Source organism: Magnusiomyces paraingens, assembly GCF_902498895.1.
Source record: "Magnusiomyces paraingens strain CBS 517.90 genome assembly, contig: contig2, whole genome shotgun sequence".
NCBI classification, from domain to species: Eukaryota; Fungi; Ascomycota; class Dipodascomycetes; order Dipodascales; family Dipodascaceae; genus Magnusiomyces; species Magnusiomyces paraingens.
In genome coordinates, this window is record NW_022474068.1 from 3,621,502 (window position 1) to 3,641,509 (window position 20,008).

Consider the following 20,008-nt stretch of genomic DNA (forward strand, 5'->3'; position numbering starts at 1 on the left):
ACGTGGTATTGATAAAGAAAAAGGCTGTGTTTGCAGCCACTTTAAGGAAAACATCCAGTCAAGTGATCATCCCTCTTTCTTTCTCTCTTTAACATCAGTGTAGGCTCTTCTTAACCTTTCCCCTCCTTTTCCCTCCATACCTTTTTTTTTTGTATTTATCGCCATGATTAATCAACATTCTCTTGCATTTCCAAACATACATAGATGATGACACAAAATGAACAAAATCACGTTTATTTCTTTGCCCACAGAACTCCATTACTCTATTTCGGAATACTTGACGCCTAAAGAGCGTCGGAATCTAAGTCATTGCTGTAACATCTTTTTAGAAATCTACCGACCACTTGTTTATAAATATTGCAAAACATTGCAGGGGGAACAAGAAAAAAATAATGACCTTGCTGTTCCTTTGGATGTGATACATTCTACCAAGTACTCATGGTTCCCTAAGGCTCATGTTTTAAGTATAGAAATTGGTGAGGAAGAAAGCGACTCTAATGAGTATTATAGCAACAAATATAATTTGGCGATTCAGGACAAATACTATCCTGCACTTGGCAAGATCAAGTTTTGTTTTGCAATTAATTATGAAGAAAAATTTTTTAAATCATTGTTATTTAAGTCACTTCAGCGGTTTATTGATAAGAACGATCAGTTCAATCTTGAAGTTTTTTATCAAATACCAATCCAAATAGCCATGTCAGATTTGACCAGCTTGGATTTCCCAATAAACCATTCCAATATTACTCGGTTATTTTTCTTAGAAGACTGTTTTTCTCCAACATATGTCACATTTATACCGGATATTTCTTTCCCCTGTTTAGAGTATGTTAAAATTCGAAATTTTTGTTGTGAAGACACCGACTCGGAAACTTCACATGATTTGCAAAACAACACTTTGTTTATGAACCGAATATGTACAATGCTTTTACAAATAATAGCACGCTCATCAAAACTTAAAAGCGTAAATTTGGACATTCAACGATTAAAATATTCATCATGTCAAGAGATTCTTAAAAATGGTGTTGCTCATCTTCCTTCCGATCTAGAAGAATGTCACATTAAAATTGCTGGATCAACATATTATTGGTGGAAAACTGTTCCTCCAGATATTGATAAGAATGACATTCAAGAATTCCCACAAGTTACATCACTTAATATGATTGCTTTTATAACTTTATTTCAACAATATCGGTTCCCACGTGCAGAACGAGTTCTATTTAGCTATAATTATGAGGAAATTCAATTTTCAAATTTCCACTATTCCCTGGATTCAATAAGTTATTTGAAATTATCAATTAAAGATTCTATATGTTATCATTCTAGGTTGATAAAGATCTTGCCATATCTCCAAAACGTTAAAGAGCTTGAAGTGGGGCTCCAGGTGGATCGGAACTACTATTTTGAAAAACCTATTGTTGACGACTTAGTTGAATGTGCCAAAAAAGTTGTTCAATCATGTTTGAGTATGAAATCTATTCCCAAAGAAAGGGAGTTGAAATTTGTGATAACAGAGATGAGCAAACGAAGTATGAAACAAAGATTTTTGAGTAAATATAAAAATGGCATTCGGACAAATGATTTGACATCAAACCTATTACAACTTTACTCTGATCCCATTTCATACCTTTTAACAATACCTGGGGTTAATTTTTTTGAAGAAACCAATCCGTATGTTGTTCTTTGTTTCCAAGAAGCTTTATATTTAGTAATTTCAAGGCTTCCGAAACTTGAATATTTTGCCTACAAAACATTTGATAGAATATTTTCTCCTTCGTCTATTTTGGACTTTTATCCATGTTTACCGTGTCAAAGTATGCCTAGTTTGTCACTTCAGAAATTGGTTGGTCCGGTAAGTGGTAATAAAAGTGTTCTTAAACAAATTTTTATTGAGCATTCAAGCAATTTTGGTAATGATGATATTAAGTATCTTACAACTGCACAAAAGATGAAGTTTAATTTGGGGCAAATTGAAAAAGTTGGCACGTTTGATCAGGGTAAATTGATCTTCTCACTCAGTCAGCAATTGGCTCCAAGACCTAGCAAAGTGTATACTTTTAAGCACGATAAAGAAAAGAATCATGGAATATCGTTTTTGTTTGATTTCCGATACTTTAACAATAATAACATTAATAATAATAAAGTCAAAAATGTGACTTCAACCCATGTTTTAGTCACAGATTTAAACTTGAAGAGTCAATTTAATGATAACAATGATTGGCTTTCAAGTAGGTTTGATGGCTGGGTGTGATAAAATCTCAAGGTATTTTCTATATACAAGGTCTGAATTTAGAGAATAGAAATGTGTATGATTTTTTTTTTAATATTTTTTTTAGTCTACCAGTATTTATTTATTTTTTTTTTGTTCGTGTATATAATTTTTTGTTTGTTTGTTTGTTTCCGTATTTATGAATTATTCAGATTCTTCTCCACTATCTTCACCTTCCATAGTCTCCGGTTGGTCGAGTTCTAAACGATAAGTTAGTTAGTTAGTTTTTTTTTTTTTTTTTTTTAATTTGGTAAAAAGCATAAAGGTTAGTTATAAATCATCATACCTTCAATAGGGACTTCACGAGCAAGCTCTGCACCTTGCAAAATGTCTATTAGTTGCTGATTGGATTCATCAGCCAAGTCAATTGCCTTTTTTCCGTCTTTGTTCTTGATTGTAGGATCAGCGCCAGCGTCAATCAGCATCTCAGCTTAATTTAGTGTTAGAATAAACATAAATAGATAGATAAAAAAATAAAATAAAAATAAAATAAAATAAAATAAAATAAAATAAAATAAAATAAAATAAAATAAAATAAAATAAAATAAAATAAAATAAAATAAAATAAAATAAAATAAAATAAAATAAAATAAAATAAAATAAAATAAAATAAAATAAAATAAAATAAAATAAAATAAAATAAAATAAAATAAAATAAAATAAAATAAAATAAAAAAATAAAATAAAATAAAATAAAATAAAATAAAATAAAATAAAATAAAATAAAATAAAATAAAATAAAATAAAATAAAATAAAATAAAATAAAATAAAATAAAATAAAATAAAATAAAATAAAATAAAATAAAATAAAATAAAATAAAATAAAAAAAAATAAAATAAAATAAAATAAAATAAAAAAATAAAAAAAAATAAAATAAAATAAAATAAAATAAAATAAAATAAAATAAAATAAAATAAAATAAAATAAAATAAAATAAAATAAAATAAAATAAAATAAAATAAAATAAAATAAAATAAAATAAAATAAAATAAAATAAAATAAAATAAAATAAAATAAAATAAAATAAAATAAAATAAAATAAAATAAAATAAAATAAAATAAAAATAAAATAAAATAAAATAAAATAAAAATAAAATAAAAATACTCACCTAAAAATGCACCATGTTCAGGTTCATTTACAGCATAACGGACAGCAGAGTGTAGTGGAGTATCCTTGTATACTCTATTTATAGGGTCAACCTCGACACCTTCTACATCCAACAGGTGGTCAAGCATTTCGTCTTGGATAATAGAATGTTAGAAAGAAAGAAAGAAATCAAAAGTGTTAAAGTTGCAATGTCAATCAACATACATGAGCCGTTAAAAGCCGCAAGGTGGAGAGCGTAATTTCCAAGAGGATCAGTAGCTGTGTTTATTAATTCTGCAAGATCTGTTGTTTCTTTCTGAAGATCTTCAAAGAGATCTGTGTTGTTTCTACGAGCAGCTTCGATGAGTTGTTCACCGTAAGAGGCACCTTCTTCGGCAGTCATTATTGTTTAGTCAAGGAGGTATTTAAGATAAAGAACAGGGTATCAATTAAAAAAAAAAATGGGAGAGAGAAAAAAAAAGAAAAAGGAGACAATAATAATAATAATGTGTCTAAAAAAACAAAAAAAAAAAAACAAAAAAAAAAAAGACCCAGGGAATCTGAAGGGACTTGTTAAGTTTTAAGCGAAACACCGGTAGTTACGGTTGAGTCCCAGAAAGAGGATTGAGTGTATGAGTGTTGATTGTTTAAAAAAAGTTGTATATATAAAATATAATAATAATAATAACAATAATAATAATTTAAGCGGAAGTAGGAAAGGATTTTTTTTTTTTTTTTTTTTTTGGTTCTTTCTTATAAGGGGAGGCTGAGTGAGTGAGTGAGTTGTTTGATTTTTTATTTTTTTTTATTTTTTTTTATTTTATTTTTTATTTTATTTTATTTTATTTTTTATTTTATTTTTTATTTTATTTTTTTATTTATGCTTATCCAACAAGAAAAAAAAAAAAAAAAAAAAAAGACGCTTTTAATGAAGAAATTTTGAAGAAAAGATGACGACAATATAAAATTATGTAATTATTATAAAAGATGACTCAGCATTATTGTTAACTTTTTTTTATTTCAACAGATATATATATATATAATAGAATAAAAAACTAACAACAAGTTTTTAAATAAATCAAAGGATTATTTATTAAATATTAAATATTAAAAAAAAAAAAAGGCTCTTTTTCTTTTTCTTATTAATTTTTTTTCTTTTACTTAAAATTAGTAATAGTAACTACAAATTCATTCTGGTTCATCTCAAAAATGTTCTTGTCTTTGGTTTTGGTTTTGTCCTCGGTTGGTGGATCCTGCACGGCTTGTACTGTGGTAGTGCTGTCCTAATTTGTTTATAAACAAACAAACAAACAAACAAATTAGTTTATTAACATTTTTAAAAAAAAAATAAATAATATCTTTTGATTTCTACCTACCTACCTCCCATCCATCCATCCATTCATACAAACAACAACAATATCAATATCAACAACATCGCCATGGACCCATCATCCATCTACTCGCTGATCCAGCGAATTAATAGTGGCGACACAGCTTCTGCAGAATCAGAACTCGAGTCTTATCGTCAAACTCACATAAACGAACTTGTTTCGTCTTTGGCTACAGTAATCACCCAATTCGAATCAGAAATCCCCGTAGTACAATCTGCCCTACTAATTCTCAAAACAATCGTCCCCAAATCATGGAGCATTGCCTTTGAAGAGTTCCAAGGCCCAGCAATTTCCCAAGATATTAAATCAAAAATTAGAACCCTCTTGGTTACAAACTTGTTGGGCCATCCAGTCAGTAAGGTGCGCTCAGTGGCTGCACTGTTAACTGCAAGCATTGCCTCGGCTGAATACCCAGATGAATGGCCAAACCTAATTGACGAGATCACAGGTCTCGCTCTCAATGGCAACCAGTACCAGCTTTTTGGTGCCCTTTCCACCTTAAAAGAACTTGTTGGTGAAACCATTTCAGAAGCTGAGTTCCGCAGTGTCGGTGCAAAAATTTTATCTTCTCTTTATACTGTTGCTTCGGCTTATTCTTCTTCTCAAAATTTAAACCCAAAATTCCCGCTTCTTGCCTCGGCCATTGCTTTCCAAGTCTTTGCTCAATGTGCTGACCTTTTCGCAATCCCAACAAAACCAAACTCACCTGAAGCTACAATTGTTTCTGATATTATCAACCAATGGGCTCCTCTTGCCATCCAGTACATTTCAAAACAAATAAATCCACTTGATGTAGAATGGCTTTACATTAAACTTGAATCCTTAAAAGCCTTCTCCGCATTGCTGCTTACAATCCCTAAAATTACCTCCCCGCATGCTTCACAGGCATTTGAAAGTGTCACCCAAAACTTGGAGTATTTACTCCCTAGCTATATTGAAAACAATATTGAAAACACATCTCCGTTGCCATCTGAAGAAATCATCCAAAACTCAGGTGTTTTTGTCAATGAAGATGTTACTTTAGATTCCATCATTTACGAAGAGTTTGAGCTCTTAGGTCATTTGGTTAACCATAAATCCATTGCCCTGAAACTAACAAATATCATCCACCCCTTTTTCCAACTACTCACAAATTATTCTCAAATATCTAAAGAAGACGAAGAAAGTTGGACTGATGATATGAATGAGTTTGTCAAGGAGGAAAGCGACTTATCAATCCGTAAGGCTGTCCGCTCCCAGATCCCTGAAATCCTAATGTCTCTAGATCGAACCCGCCAATTCGACCTACTCGGACTTTATTTCAAAGAAGCATTATCAAACTTTGACCAGTCCTCATGGAAGCTTCAAGAAGCAAGCCTCTATCTCCTTTCTTGGATTCTGGCCGAGGATCATGAAAGTCACCCAAAACTTGTACAAGAATCAATAGACACTTTAGTCCGTAAGGTCTCAGAGTTTCACTACGACACTAATCATAACCTTCTCCGTGCTCGCTCCTACATTGCTGGTGGATCCATATGCAAGTCTCTTAAAGACCGCATCGATGTCGCAGCAATCTCAATTCCTCTTTTTGAGTCTACTGCAAGTGCTGCCATTTCCGACTCAAGCGACACCGTCAAGGGCGCTTGTCTCATTGCATTTTCCAAGTACTGTCAAATCCTGCCCAAAGATTATATCACTACAAAGCTTACGGCTCTCTACGAAATCATAGGCACCATGACCCCCAAGGCTGAAGAAGATACTCCGGCCATGTTTGCAGAAGTCCTCATGAACATTATCCAGTCAAACTTCACCTTCGCCGTCCGGTACCCCTCGCTGATTGAGATTGTCTACAACTTGCTTTCACGAGACCCCACCAATGTCATGCTTACAAATGAGATTGTCGACATTATGGAAGAGCTTGCAGAAACCGCAACAGATGAAGATGTTTACAATGAGTTCTTGCAGCACTCTCTGCCGCCATTGTTGCAGAGCATCATGTCTATTACAGATTGGGAGTATACCCCTGAACTTGTCCTTTCACTCAATATTCTCGGTGTCATTGTGGATAAGGGCCCGTATCCTGTTCCAGAAATCATTGTAGACAAGTTTTTCGATCCCTTGTACAAGATTGCCATGAACTCATCAGACAACCAAGTGTTACAATCAGCCACAGAAATCCTGTCCTTTTTAACAAGACATGCATCCAACCAAATCCAAAATTGGTCCAATACAGAAGGCCGTAACGGAGTTGAACTTTTAATCATTGCGATTGCTCGCCTGTTGGATCCCTCCTGGGAAGACTCGGCCTGCATGAATACCGGGTTACTTATTTTGGCCATTGTAGACCGATTCGGACCAATGCTAGGAGAGTACCTGCCACAAATCTTGGAAGCCACGGCCAAACGGTTGGCCATTTCCAAGCACCCTGTTTTGATTGAGAACTTTATTGGGGTTTTCAGTGCGCTTGTAGCGACCTCAGCCACAGAGGTCATTGATTTTTTGGCCAGCCAACAAATCGCTGACGAAAATGGTAAACCTGTTTCCGGGCTGGAAGTTGTTATTTCCAAATGGCTTGCCAACTTTGACGTTCTGCGCGGGTACAATGAAATTAAAGCAAACATTGTTTCGTTGGGGAAGCTATATGAGCTGCAGGATCCTCGCATTGCTGCCATTCAGGTGGATGGCGATCCAGTTCCAGTTCCCAAAGATGTTATTTTGACTCGCTCCAAGGCTCGACAATATGCGTCGTTGTACACTCCAGTTTCTGCGCCGTGCAAAATCATCAAACTTTTCATCCATGAGCTAATTTCCGGAAAGTTTGCACTTGAAAGAGAGGCTTCAGAAGCACTCAAACACGTTTCACAAGAAGAACATGGTAACGATGAAGAAGACGATGACGGTGAGTGGGAGGATTTGGATGATACACTGCTCGAGGGCGGGATGACACTGGGCGACACGCTCAAGTACGCAGGAATTGAGGATTTAGATGGCGAGGAGCTTTTTGATGAAGAAGGTGGGGGCGGTCGCCGGGCTTGGGGCTCGAGCGACCATGTCACCCAATACATGATTGCCGACTGGCTCAAGCATGTTGTCACCTCAGACGTGGGCAACTTTAAGGCTAACATTTATGAGTCTTTAAACCAAGACGAGAAAGAGTACCTTGCGACGTTGTTAAAGTGATTTAATTTTATTTATTTGAATGAATTTTTTTTTTTTTTTTTTTTTTAAATCTCAATTTCCAATTGGAAATTAATATTTGCAATTTTATTGTCAACGGCATTGAATGCCAACCGAGCAGCGGTCCTGCGCCGCTTTCGTGCAGCCTCGGCCTCTTCAAGCTTGCGTTTCCGCTCCAGCTCAGACTCCTTAGCAGCGGCACTGGGGTCTTGGTTTTGAGAGTCTTCAGACTGATGAAAGATTTTGGCGCTTGTACGGACACGACTAAATGGATCCATAACACCGCCAGATTTACCTGCGGTTTTCCTGCGTTCGCCCACATTTTTGAGCTCGGCCTGACGAATACCGCTTACGTTTGCTCGACGATTGCGTGCATTGACAGCAGCCAACTTGTTAAGACTGGAGCTTTGGCTTTCACCCTGGGCAGCTTTTACATTCTGAGACTCAATGGTTGCAAGTTTGCGATCAATACTTTCAATGGCAGCCTCATCACCGTTTGATTCGGCAATGGCTCGCTGTTCAAGAAGCTGCGATTTTTGCAACACGCGTGAAACACCAACACCGCCACCAGCATGGCTTGAGAGTTTCTGGCGGCGCTCAATCATGGCCTTGACCTCGGAGTCGTTAAGCTTATGTTCCTTAAACTCGACAAGTTCAGCCAGCTTACGCTCGCACCGTTTCCCTGATGGAATGGGTATGTTATCCTTAATCATGTGTTGTTTCCACCAACGGAACTCGTCCTCAGTAAAGGGGCTATCTGAGCAAATGCCCATTTCAAATGTTTTTTCATTTTTCGCAGAGGCCACAACAAGCACTTCATCCACGGTTCGGCTTTGGAATGTATATGGTTTCGAATGGACCAGGCGCTTGACTTCGCAGATACGATACACGGGAACATGTTTTTCTGGATCAGTACCAATGTTGACGCGCACAAACGCTCCAATGACCACTTTTTCAAAGTTCGGGTTGTGGCAAAACTTGGCAAAAAGTGTTCGGCCAAATCGAATCTTGTTCAAGTCGTTAATCGTAGCTTCGCGTGACTTTTTGTGACTGGGCTCCGCCCATTCTACTGCCTCGTCGTTTTCAATAAAGTTGTCGTCTTCTTCGTCATTGTAGCGGCCTCCGCGGCGTTTATCTCCACGGCCACGAGAAGAACGTTTTCTACGCCCAGAGTCTTCATCAGAATATCTATCATCATCATCCTCCTCTTCTTCTTCTTCTTCATCCGAGTACCCATCATCACCTTCTCGGCGGTCCCTGTAGGGAACGTTTGGTTTTCCAGCCTTTTCACGTTTTTCCTCACGTTTCTTTTTAAGTTCTGAAAGCTGGCTTTGTTTGGAGCTGTTGAATGCTGACTTGTCGCGTTTGGTACGGCCACCTTTATCTGAAGCAGCTGCAGCTGCTGCAGCTGCTGCAGCCGCCGCTGCAGATGCTTGGTCCTTTTCCTCACGAGCCTTACGTTCCTGGGCACGCTGGAGCAAAAACATTTTTTGCTTATAGTTTTCAATTTCCGAGAGACGTTCAAAAAGAATGGTTTCACGTTTGATTTCCTTCATAGCCATGAGCTCCTCACGATCCTTTTCGTCCTTGTATTTGCCCTCCAGGGGATACGGGTTACGGAACTCCTCAAACTCTTCAATTGTTTCTGGAGCGGCTGCTGCTCCTGTTCCTGCCGCTCCTGATACTGAAGACTCATTGTCATCGTGGCCACTGCTATGAAAATCTTCTTTGGAACTTTTTCCACCGAGTGCTAAGGCCTCGAGGTCATCGTCATCGTCATCGTCGTCGTCGTCATCATCGTCAGCAGGGCCTGTGTTTACATGTGAGTTGTTTTGAGGCTCTCCGTCTGCCGATAAACCATGTGACTTTCTCTGGTTAGAATTCTTTGAGTCTTGCTGGTCGTCTGAAAAGACATCTTCGCCTGCCAGCGCCAGGAGATCGTCGTCCAAGTTAGACATGTTTGTAAGGTTTCGTTAATTGTATGGAGTTTTGAAGATGTTTGGAAAGTTGTGATTGTTTATATGGTGGTGGCAATGCAAAAAAAAAAAAACAATTCAGTTTTTGTCTAAAAAGAAAAAAAAAAATTAATCACATGACATTTGCACGTGATTGTTTTATTTGCTAATCAAACAAAGTTTTTTTTTTTTTTTTTTTTTTGCTGCTCAAAAAAAAAATCCTTTTTTTCTTTTCTTCTTTTTTTTTTTAATTTTTTTAATTTTTTTAATTTTTTTTTTAATTTGTTTGTTCTTCCTTCCCCCACCAATTCTCACATAGCTTTTTTTCCTTCTTTCTTTCTTTTTAAAAAACCCTCTACGAAATATCCTTTCCCTACAATGTCTTCGCAAAAACCAAGGCCTCCTACAGCCAAAAGATCGCCGTCTATCCTCGTCACAGACGCGCGAAGCCATCCAGGACGTCCGGCGCCCTTTGCCGGCGCGTCTGGACGTAGAATGCGAACCTCCCCCGCCGCATCATTACCAGCCACCAATACCACCACCAACGCCAACACCAATACTACAAGCCCAAGCTCAAGCCCGATCACAGATTCCACCTCTGCAATTGATGCTGATGGCTCCATTCTACCACCAATATCTGTGCGTGGCAACTCTGGCCCTCCAAATAATTATGTCCAAGGCAGGTCCTCACTAGACGGATCGCCTCTCGAAAGTTCGTCATCGTCATCAGCCACACCTATGGCTCACAGTCAAACATACCCAATCCAACAACAGCAATACCAACAACAACAACACCGAACACGATCTTCTTCCTCCAATACACGATTTAGCGATATTTCAATCTCCAAGATTCTCTCCGACGTGAGTGACATTCCCTCTGCACAAAGCAGATCACCGCATCGTGGCCATCACCACAGCCTCAACATGCCCAGCTCAACGTCTACAGGATACGGCCAATACAGCTCACATCTCATGCATTACTCCAACCTTCCCACAGTCCACAAGACTATGGGTAGTGGAACCCCCCATTATGGGTCTTACTCACACCTGAACCCGTCTTATCGCAACACGTATTCCGGAGAACAAATGAGAACTAGTGGGGGGCAGTCCGGTGGCTATGGTTATCTTGGAATGCCCCAATCTCGAGGACTTAAAGGAGGTGTGGAAGGTGTAGGCGGAGGAAGCCGTGCCAGTGGAAGCTCAGTTGGTGGCCGAGTAGGTGGTGGAGGAGGTCCCGGTGGGGCCAGGAAAGCTCTTCCACCGCGTCTGACGCAAAACCTGCCTCCTCGGACCACCAAAGTGTCTGAAAAACTTGTACTGATTCCAGAAAGCCCGCAGCCCGAGTTTGCATTTGAAGAGGAAGACGATGAAAATATACCCCCCACAGATGAGGACGAGGCAGCTGCTGCAGAGGGCATGTCTCGGTCCTCAAGCGCTCAAACGATGAACAAGCCAAAAAAGTCTGTTGATTCGTTGGCCATGCCACAAACCCGTAAAACTTATGCCGAACGGTTGCCTAAAGACCGCCGTGCTGAAAAGTTCCCACGGGTGACGGCTTATTGCATTTCCGAGAGCATTCGCATTGTGGCTGCAGTCTCGTTTTTACGGGAAAACCACCAGATCCGCCCCCGTATTTATAACGAAGCGTTGTATGCACCATATTACCTGCCGTTGCTACCTGGAGATGATGAAAATCGGGTGAAGAGCAGTCCTGGAGGGATCCAGATTATGGAACAAATGATGAACCGATCAGAACAGTTGGACCATCATTACGAGTACTATTCAGCATTGGAAGGTGGAGAAATACGTAACCCTGAAGAACAAATGTTAGAGGATAACGGTGAGGGTCAAATTCGAGGGAACGGAGAAGAACCCCATGGGAATGAAATGATGTCTAACGGTAGTAACGGGTCGCGAGACGGCGATGAGGGTAACCATGAGTGGTCCACGTCGCCAGATTTTGATCCGTCGGAGCCGCAAGATTTCTCACCGCCGAGCAATTTCCTTTCTTTGCGCATGAAGAAGATGGAAGAAGAGGAAGATAAACAAGGTTTGATTGGTGAGGCTGGACCCACTAATTTGAATGAAATTAGAGATTCCAAGGATAAGGATAAGGAAGAAGAAGAAGAAATTGGACAAAAGGAGACAGCACCAATACCCAATGGAGTCAAGTCTTCTCCTGTGGAAAGTAGGCCCAACTCGCGGGGGTCTGGTAAGGGGCTTGACGCTACGGACTTGACAAAACATGCAGAAGTGTTTATATTTTCCTATGGAGTGGTTGTTTTTTGGAATTTTACAGAGCACCAGGAGAAGGAAATTTTGGCAGACTTGACGTTTGCACGGGTACCCGAATCGGACGGGCTGCCTGGCAAGTCGCTGATTTTGCGGCCGGTTCCACAGCAAGACATTGAAACAGAGGAGCTGCACTTTACATACTCGCCCAACACTGTCAAGCCGCGGATATATAACGACATGATCACGCTGAGATCTGGTGACCACATGACGAAGTTATCCATGTCGCACGCAATTGCGCAATCAACCAAGCTGAGTCGGTTCGAGGCGCGCATGGACGGGAACATGCACGATGTACGGCACGTGCCCAAGATGCTTGCGTTGACGGGGCAGCTCGGGTTGAAACGGGAAGAGGTGCTCAAGATTTCCGGGAAGTTGTTTAAGCTGCGGGTGGATGTGAATCTGAGCTCCAACGTGCTGGACACGCCGGACTTTTTCTGGGAAGACGAGCCAAGTTTAAACCCGTTGTATTCTGCGGTACGGGAGTATTTGGAGATTGAGCCGCGGATTTTGGTGCTTAACGAGCGGTGCATGGTATTTTTGCAGTTGACTGAGATTTTGACTGATTCAATTGCAGAGTATAACATGTCGCGGATTACGTGGATCATTATTATTCTGATTGCGCTGTCGCTTGCCGTCTCGACGCTAGAGATTGCAGTGCGCTTTGTGGTTCTACGCCAAAATGTTCATAAGCATGTATAGAAGAAGAAAAAAAAAAATAAGAAGAAGAAAGAATAACAACATCAAAGAGAAAAGGATTTATAAAAGGTCTTCGTATTGATACTGTAGAATCATGATGCTGCGGAGAAGACCCAGCATGGTGAGGAAAGAAGCAAGACCGACTGGGACGACGGCAAAAACTGCAATGTTGTAGAGATCGACGGAGCGACGTTTTTTCTCGAGCGAGAGGTTGGAAGTAACAAAGTTTTGGACAGTGTAAGCGACGGTGAGAATACATGAGATAAGAATCCACACATGAAGACGGTAAGTTGTATCGGGCGCAAGGACCGACACAAGAGCATGCATCATGGAGATAGTGAGAACGGCGGATGACACTAAGCGTACAATGACTGCGGGTGTTGAGTACGTTACAAGCCAGCGATCCATGAGCCCGTCGAGTACCGAGTATGCAAGATATCCGGCAACCACGCACCAGATAGCAGCCAGGACAAGCTGAGAGGAACGTAGAGATGCAAAAGCTGGATTATGGTCCATCATTGCACGACGGACAGTGTATGCGTTCCATAAGCAGGACCAGGCGCCAATGGCACAAGGCAGTACGGAGAGACCCTAAGATGGTTAGTTAAAGAAGGAGTCAAGGAATTAAGCAAAAAAAAAAAAAAAAAAAAAAAAGGGATTTAAAAAAAAAACTTACTCGAGAGAGACCAAGAAGGAAATGAAAGCGGGCATTAAAGATTTTGAGACCGACGATTTTGAGCGGTGGTCTTTTGCGTGGGTGCACTGGCTCAGCCAGTCGCGTGTCATCCATGGTTTTGTTCAGGCCTGCTGTTGACTGTTGTTGGTTATTGTTTATGCTGATATTGTCTGCAATAAATCCGCTGCTATTGCTACGCACTCGAGGGCTTGAGTCCACGCCGGGACCCGCCTCAGACGTGGTTGTTGTTGTAGTTGTTGTTGTTACCGTAGTTGTAGTTGTAGTTGTATTTTTTTTACTAAGTGTAGTAGTTGATGAAGATGGTTGTAGTGTGCCTGAATGTGTATGATGTGCAAGGGTAGAGAAAGATGCCGAACGGTTTGGAGGGAATGCTCCAGGGAAAGCCGTAGGAGCTTGTAGAGATCCTGACGAAGGAAATGAACCCGGACCAGGAGTGTCGCCAGGAACCGGCGGATCAGATACTGTGCGGATCCGCGAACCGGGCATACCTGCGAGTTTAGGTGATGACACAGAACGACGTACAAGGTCAGCTGGGGATTGCAGAGCCGAGGAAGAAGAAGAGGATGATGAGACAGGCTGTTGTTGAAGAGGCACCGGGTCAGCGCCTTTGCGCGAAGACATTTGGTAGCTTGGAGGTGGTGGGAGTGACAGTTGGCGGTGGTGTTGGTGATGATGTTGGTGGTAGTTATTGTTGTTGTGATTGATTGTTTGTTGTTGTGGGCGGCCACCAAGACGAGCGGCGGCGGTAGTTAGTGGGTTGTGGTTGTGGTTGTGGTTGTGGTTGTGGTGGTGGTGATGATGATGTGGACCAAAGAGGGCAATTTGGTGATGATACTGAGGTGGAGGTGACACAACTTGCGGCTGACGGGACCCCCCTGGGAAACCGGAAGCGCTGAGCCCCATAGACCCATTGCTAGCCAAGGAGGGCCCACCTGCAGAATAGCAACTGCAACTTGAAGACATGGCAGCCAAGTCTCCAGCGCTCAGACTGGGGGCCAACGGTTGGTGGGCTCGTGATGGCTGGTGGGGTAGCATCTGGAGAGGCTGTCCACTGGAGATTGCAGCTGCTGCTGGTGCAGTAGCGTATGGAGTAGTTGCAACACACGCTGCGCAGTAGCACCCATTACAATTTGCGCACGACTCATTGAGTGATACCGGAAACTCTGGTCCTTGTAATCCGGCACTTTGAACTGTTGAGTTAGTTGCAATGCGGCCCAATGAAACAAGTGATGGTGACGAAGATGCAGATAAAAGCACACGGCCAGTACTACTACCTGCACTACTCCGCCGACGAGCCCCCGCACTGTTACTGCTAGTGCTACTGGTACTACTTGCGCTACTGCGTCGACGGCCTGCAACAGATTCATCGGTTGTATTGTTTATGCCCAATTTCTGGCGTGCAGTCCCTGGTGATGCTGGAGATCGTTTTGAACCTGATAGACCTACCAACGACCCAACCGATGCACTGTGTCTCCACTCAGGAAGTTGTTGCGCTGAAGAATTTGTACAACGGAATACCGTGCTGCTTGCCGGATGGTTGTTGCTCTTCGGAGGTACGGAGAAAGTTTCGCCTGGTAGTGCATTTTTAGTTCCTGCAAAGGTTATTCTGCGAAGTTTGTCTTCTTCTTGTTCTCGTTGTTGTTGGTGTTGTTGTTGGTCATCTTCTTCTTTGTGACGCTGTTGCTGAGCACGAATAACCCGAAGTTGTTGCATTGTAAGATGGGCCGAACTAGATCTCTTGAAAGTCAATGAGATATTGCCATCATCGTCATCATCGTCATCATCGGAACTCATGGCATCGTCTGAAGAGGAATGCGCCGAACTTGAAACAGTTAAAGTCCGCGGAACTTGGACACTCATTGAAGATCTGTTATTTTCCAATAAAAGCGGTCTACCGGGACTTCTTTGTTGCACCACAGTTAAGTTCCCTGGTGATGACGGTCCAGAGCTGATGACTTGACTGGAAGGACCCGGTGCACGGAGTTTGTGCATTGAGGTCATTTGATTAAAGTTGGTGCTTGTAAGGAAAGTGGAGAAAAGAACAAACTAAAAACAAACAAAAAAAAAAAAAAAAAAAAAAAAAAAAAACTTTGAATTTCTTTTAAACTTTACAAACTAAAAAAAAAAAAATCCTTTTATAAACCTTAATTAGCAGTGACCTGTTTGGCTCCGTAACGATTCACCACCTTACCATCAGGAATTGTGAAAAGAACAGCCTTGCCAGTGGCCTCAGAGAAGGGTTCGTCAATACGGAAGTAACCCTTGCGCTCAAACTGGAGAATCTCACCCTTCTTGGCAGTGCGCAGATTGACATCGGCAATGGCCTGGGTCTTAAACTCAGTAAACTCAGTCAAAAAGTCCTCAAAGTTCTCATCCTCCTCAATCTTATCCTTGTTGATCAAGTGGTCGAAATCAACAAGCTCAACAGGAGTAAGATCAGCGACATCAGCAAGCCAAGTAAGCTTCTTCTCAGTCTTCTTAAAGTCACCCTCCAAGTGAAGACGGCCCTCAATGGCGGTGACGACGCCGGCATCGTCCTTGATAACCTTATCAAAGATGGCATTACCCCAGTCCATGAGAGTCACCTCCTCACCGTCCTTGGTAAGAGCAGCATCCTCCTGATCAATCAACAGATTGGAGCTAAACCAAACAGTCTTGTTGCCAAGAGCAGGGTTCTTCTTGTGCTTGGGCTTCTCCTCAGAGTATGGCTTCTCAGGGCCACCAGAAAGGGTCACCTTGACAGCATTCTTAAGGGTAATGGCTGTGTGGCGTGGGGCAATAGGATCAATGACCTTCTTGTTGGTAGCCCAAATTAAACTCCACTCGAGGTTGATAATATTCTTGGAAGGACCAGTGGCAAGAATAAAACTGCGGAGACCCTCAACAGTCATACCACGTCTGCGAACACCACGAACAGTGGGGAAACGAGGATCGTCCCAGCCAGTAACCTTATTGTTGTCAACAAACCATTGAAGTTTGCGCTTGGAAAGCAGAGTGCGCTGGAAGTTGACACGGGCAAAGTCCCAAATGTGGACCTTACGGATGTGCAAGTTCTCAAGGAACCAGGCGTACTGGGGGTTTCTGTCGCGGTACTCAATGGTACGCAGGGCATGGGTAACACCCTCGAGAGAATCGACAATGGGGACGCAAAAGTCGTATGTAGGGTACATTTTCCACTGAGTACCAGTGCGGTGGTGAGGAGTCAAGTTGGTTCTGTAAATGACAGGATCACGGAGAGCCTTGTTGTTGTCGTCAACAGAGATTTTGGCACGGAGAGTGCTCTTGAGGCCAATCTCGGTAGCATTCTTCATTTCGTCAAAGAACTTGAGGTTTTCTTCAACAGTACGGTCACGGCGGGCAGAAGCAATGCCCTCGCCACGCTCCTCACGCATCTTCTCAACGGGGGTATCATCAACGTAAGCCTTGCCTTCCTTGATGAGCTGGATGGCGTAGTCGTACATGGTGTCAAAGTAGTCAGAAGAGTGAGTGACCATGTCGCCCTTAATGCCAAGAAGCTCAAGATCTTCGACAATTGACTCTTCAAATTCAACCTTTTCTTTACTGGGATTTGTGTCGTCAAAACGAATAATAAGCTTACCCTTGTAGAGCTGTGCAAAGTACTGGTTAAGAAGAGCAGCCTTTGCGTGACCAATGTGGAGGTATCCAGAGGGCTCAGGAGGGAAACGGGTGACAACCTTGCCTTCCTGGGCATCAATCAGGTCAATGTCGAAAGAAGCTTTGGATTCCTTCTTTTGGCCGGACTTGGCAGCCTTGCGGATCTCAGTGACCTCCTTGTTGTAGGTATCAACGGAGCCACCAAAATGGGGGTGAGCCTCAAGGAACTTGTACCAACGGGCAATGTTGATGTAAGAGCCGGACTTGACAGCAGAGGAAACAACAACATTTGAACGGAGAGTACCCCAAACAGCAGCATCGGCAATGTTAGGGGTATATGTGCCAACAACAAAGGAGCGGAAGTTGAGGTGGCTTTCGAGTTTTTCAAGTGCAGGAGTAATTTGCTTGAAGTCCTTGACGATGAGAGAGCTAAAGGCAAACTTGATCCATTCGTCAGAGTACTTTGACTTGAGGTCAGCGCCGTAAGCAGACTGTGGGAACCTTTCGGCAAGAGCGGTGAAAGCAGCGTCACCATAGTAAAGGGTGCCATTGATGTCAAGAGCGCACTTGGATTCAGGCTGGGCCTTGTCAACGAGGGGTTCATCGACAAAGGCAAAAGCAATGGGAGAGGTAGGTTCGTAGTGGTTGATGAGGGCTGCGAGTGTCAATTCAGCAAAAGCCGTGGCGCGGGCCTTTGCCGCGACGGTAAGTTTGATAGACATTTTAAAGGTGGATGGATTGACTGAAATAGGAAAAAAAAATTTTTCAAGAAAAAAAAAACAGCGACCTGTTGGATTTTTATATTGGAGGTTTAAACGATATTTTTTTTTTTTTTTTGGTGGATTGGATTTTAGACACGGGCGGGTAATCCCATTAAATAAATATATATATATATATAAATAACACATTTAGCCGCCGAGTTGAATTCAATTTTTAGCCGCCGTAGAGTCATCATAAAGCGCGGGACCCGCGTGCCGGCCACAACAGCGGCAGTTGGCGTTTCAAAAAGAGTCACTTGAAAAAGAAAAAAAAAAGTAGTCGATGAGAATTTGAGGAGTTTAGGAATTGATTGATTTGAATGGCAAGTGTTTTAAAAGAAGTTTCAAATATCTGTATTAAATCATTTCAGGCCTTTGGAGTACTTGAGGTACCGCAGCAGCAGCAGTAGCAGCAGCAGCAGCAGTAACCGGGTGCCGTTGGAACTTCTAATTGAAGTTCCGTGCGGCTATATACTCAGTAGAGTTGAAAAGAAAAAAAAATAATTTTTAAATAATTTTTAAATAATTTTTAAATAATTTTTAAATAAATATTTATGAAGTGTCCCGCCCATAAAAAGTCCCGAACAAAAAAAAATCTCCACATTTTCTACTACACATAGAAAAAAAAAAACCATCCACTGAGTCCCGTGTCTTTTTTTGGAGACCCGATCACAAAGTTCCGTCTTTGTCTTCACCACCGTCATCAGCGCCATCAGCGCCATCAGCGCCGTTTATCAACTGATTTTTTTTTTTTTTCTTCTTTAAATTCTTTTTTTTTTTTTCTTTTTTGTTCTTTAAATTCTTCTTCTTTTTCATTTTTTTTTTTTTTTCACTTTTCTTTGTTCTTCCCTACAAACCCTCCACATAACAACTAAAAAATGCCCCTCGTCGTCAATAACCACGTCGTCCCGACCACCGTCTACCATATTGCCGGGCCAAGTCCCCGTGCGCCCCTCGTCTACATGATTCCAGGAAATCCAGGGCTTTCCGAGTTCTACGAACCTTTCCTCGAAGAACTCAAGGTCCTTCAGCCTGCCTTTGAGTATCTGTGTCCCTCCCACATTGGCTTCGACACTCTCACTCAGTCCAGCTATGGCATCCACGGTGGCATCGTTAGTCATACACTTGACGAGCAGATTGCTCAAAAAATTAGTCTTCTGCGTGAATGGATCCGTGATGCTAACGCCAAATCCGGATTCCCTGTAGGAACTACCCCACCCCCACGCCAGGTCGTCTTAATGGGCCATTCAGTCGGTGCATGGATGGTGCAGCGAATTGCAGTCGCATTTGCATCAGACCCCTCCGTCGATATCAAACTCGTGGCTCTACTGACCCCAACTGTCATCGACATTGCCAAAAGCCCCCGAGGAAAGTCACTGTCCACTGTCGCGGGTTACTTATCTGATCCAGGCTACTACCTCTCACGCGTGTCCCAACTGCTCAATTGGACCATCCCGCGTGGAGCCCTCAAATCCGCGCTGTCCTACATCATGGGCTCACCACCAGAAATCGCCCTTAACGCCGCGCTTTCTCTCGTCACCAAGCCCCGTATTGTGCGCCAGGCCGTCGACATGGGCAAGGAGGAAATGACACGCATTGGTTCAGATATCGAGCCCACAGAAATTGCTGGCTTTTGGCACAACAAAAATTATAAGATCTGGATGTTTTTCGTCAAAGACGACCATTGGATCGCCTCCGAGTCCCAAGAACGTCTCATTGAGTCTTTCAAAGACTCTCCAAACGTCCAGACCGTCGTCGAGGCTAGCGAACCCGCCATCGCCCATGCCTTCTGCGTCCGAGATAGCGCCCACGTGGCCCGTCTACTGGGCGACCAGATCCAACAAATCGGCTTTTCTCAAGCCCTAGATGCTCCCTCCACTGAACAACGCTACCCAGGTGGTCTGACCGACACCGCCACAGTTGTCGTCAACACTCCTGACTATCTGGGTGAACGTGAAGTGCTTGCTGTCGACATTGACCGGGACGCGTCTGCTACTGTGCCCAATAGTTCCACCTAGGACTGATAGTTACGCTTGTGGTTCTGTATGTACGCTGCAATAATCCTCGGCTCGGTTACAAATCACGTA

The 20,008-nt window shown here is 42.0% G+C and overlaps 7 protein-coding genes across 7 annotated transcripts; 3 read left to right on the top strand and 4 right to left on the bottom strand.

The window, feature by feature from the left end:
* Positions 1-2,413: 2,413 nt before the first annotated feature.
* On the bottom strand, positions 2,414-3,761 carry SAPINGB_P002883 (uncharacterized protein; the record flags this gene model as incomplete). Its single annotated transcript, XM_031997601.1, has 4 exons — positions 2,414-2,469; positions 2,556-2,699; positions 3,381-3,512; positions 3,584-3,761. The coding sequence occupies 4 exons, from the start codon at positions 3,759-3,761 to the stop codon at positions 2,414-2,416; spliced, it is 510 nt and encodes a 169-aa protein (XP_031853492.1).
* A 1,036-nt stretch (positions 3,762-4,797) lies between these two features.
* Positions 4,798-7,908, top strand: SAPINGB_P002884 (uncharacterized protein; the record flags this gene model as incomplete). The annotated part of the gene is made up of 1 exon (XM_031997602.1): positions 4,798-7,908. One exon carries the CDS (start codon positions 4,798-4,800, stop codon positions 7,906-7,908), a length of 3,111 nt encoding a protein of 1,036 aa, XP_031853493.1.
* A 44-nt stretch (positions 7,909-7,952) lies between these two features.
* SAPINGB_P002885 (uncharacterized protein) lies at positions 7,953-9,863 on the bottom strand (the record flags this gene model as incomplete). The annotated part of the gene is made up of 1 exon (XM_031997603.1): positions 7,953-9,863. The coding sequence occupies one exon, from the start codon at positions 9,861-9,863 to the stop codon at positions 7,953-7,955; it is 1,911 nt and encodes a 636-aa protein (XP_031853494.1).
* A 375-nt stretch (positions 9,864-10,238) lies between these two features.
* Positions 10,239-12,854, top strand: SAPINGB_P002886 (uncharacterized protein; the record flags this gene model as incomplete). The annotated part of the gene is made up of 1 exon (XM_031997604.1): positions 10,239-12,854. One exon carries the CDS (start codon positions 10,239-10,241, stop codon positions 12,852-12,854), a length of 2,616 nt encoding a protein of 871 aa, XP_031853495.1.
* A 57-nt stretch (positions 12,855-12,911) lies between these two features.
* Positions 12,912-15,549, bottom strand: SAPINGB_P002887 (uncharacterized protein; the record flags this gene model as incomplete). Its single annotated transcript, XM_031997605.1, has 2 exons — positions 12,912-13,442; positions 13,528-15,549. 2 exons carry the CDS (start codon positions 15,547-15,549, stop codon positions 12,912-12,914), a joined length of 2,553 nt encoding a protein of 850 aa, XP_031853496.1.
* A 143-nt stretch (positions 15,550-15,692) lies between these two features.
* On the bottom strand, positions 15,693-17,885 carry SAPINGB_P002888 (uncharacterized protein; the record flags this gene model as incomplete). Its single annotated transcript, XM_031997606.1, has 1 exon — positions 15,693-17,885. The coding sequence occupies one exon, from the start codon at positions 17,883-17,885 to the stop codon at positions 15,693-15,695; it is 2,193 nt and encodes a 730-aa protein (XP_031853497.1).
* A 914-nt stretch (positions 17,886-18,799) lies between these two features.
* SAPINGB_P002889 (uncharacterized protein) lies at positions 18,800-19,939 on the top strand (the record flags this gene model as incomplete). Its single annotated transcript, XM_031997607.1, has 1 exon — positions 18,800-19,939. The coding sequence occupies one exon, from the start codon at positions 18,800-18,802 to the stop codon at positions 19,937-19,939; it is 1,140 nt and encodes a 379-aa protein (XP_031853498.1).
* Positions 19,940-20,008: the final 69 nt, after the last annotated feature.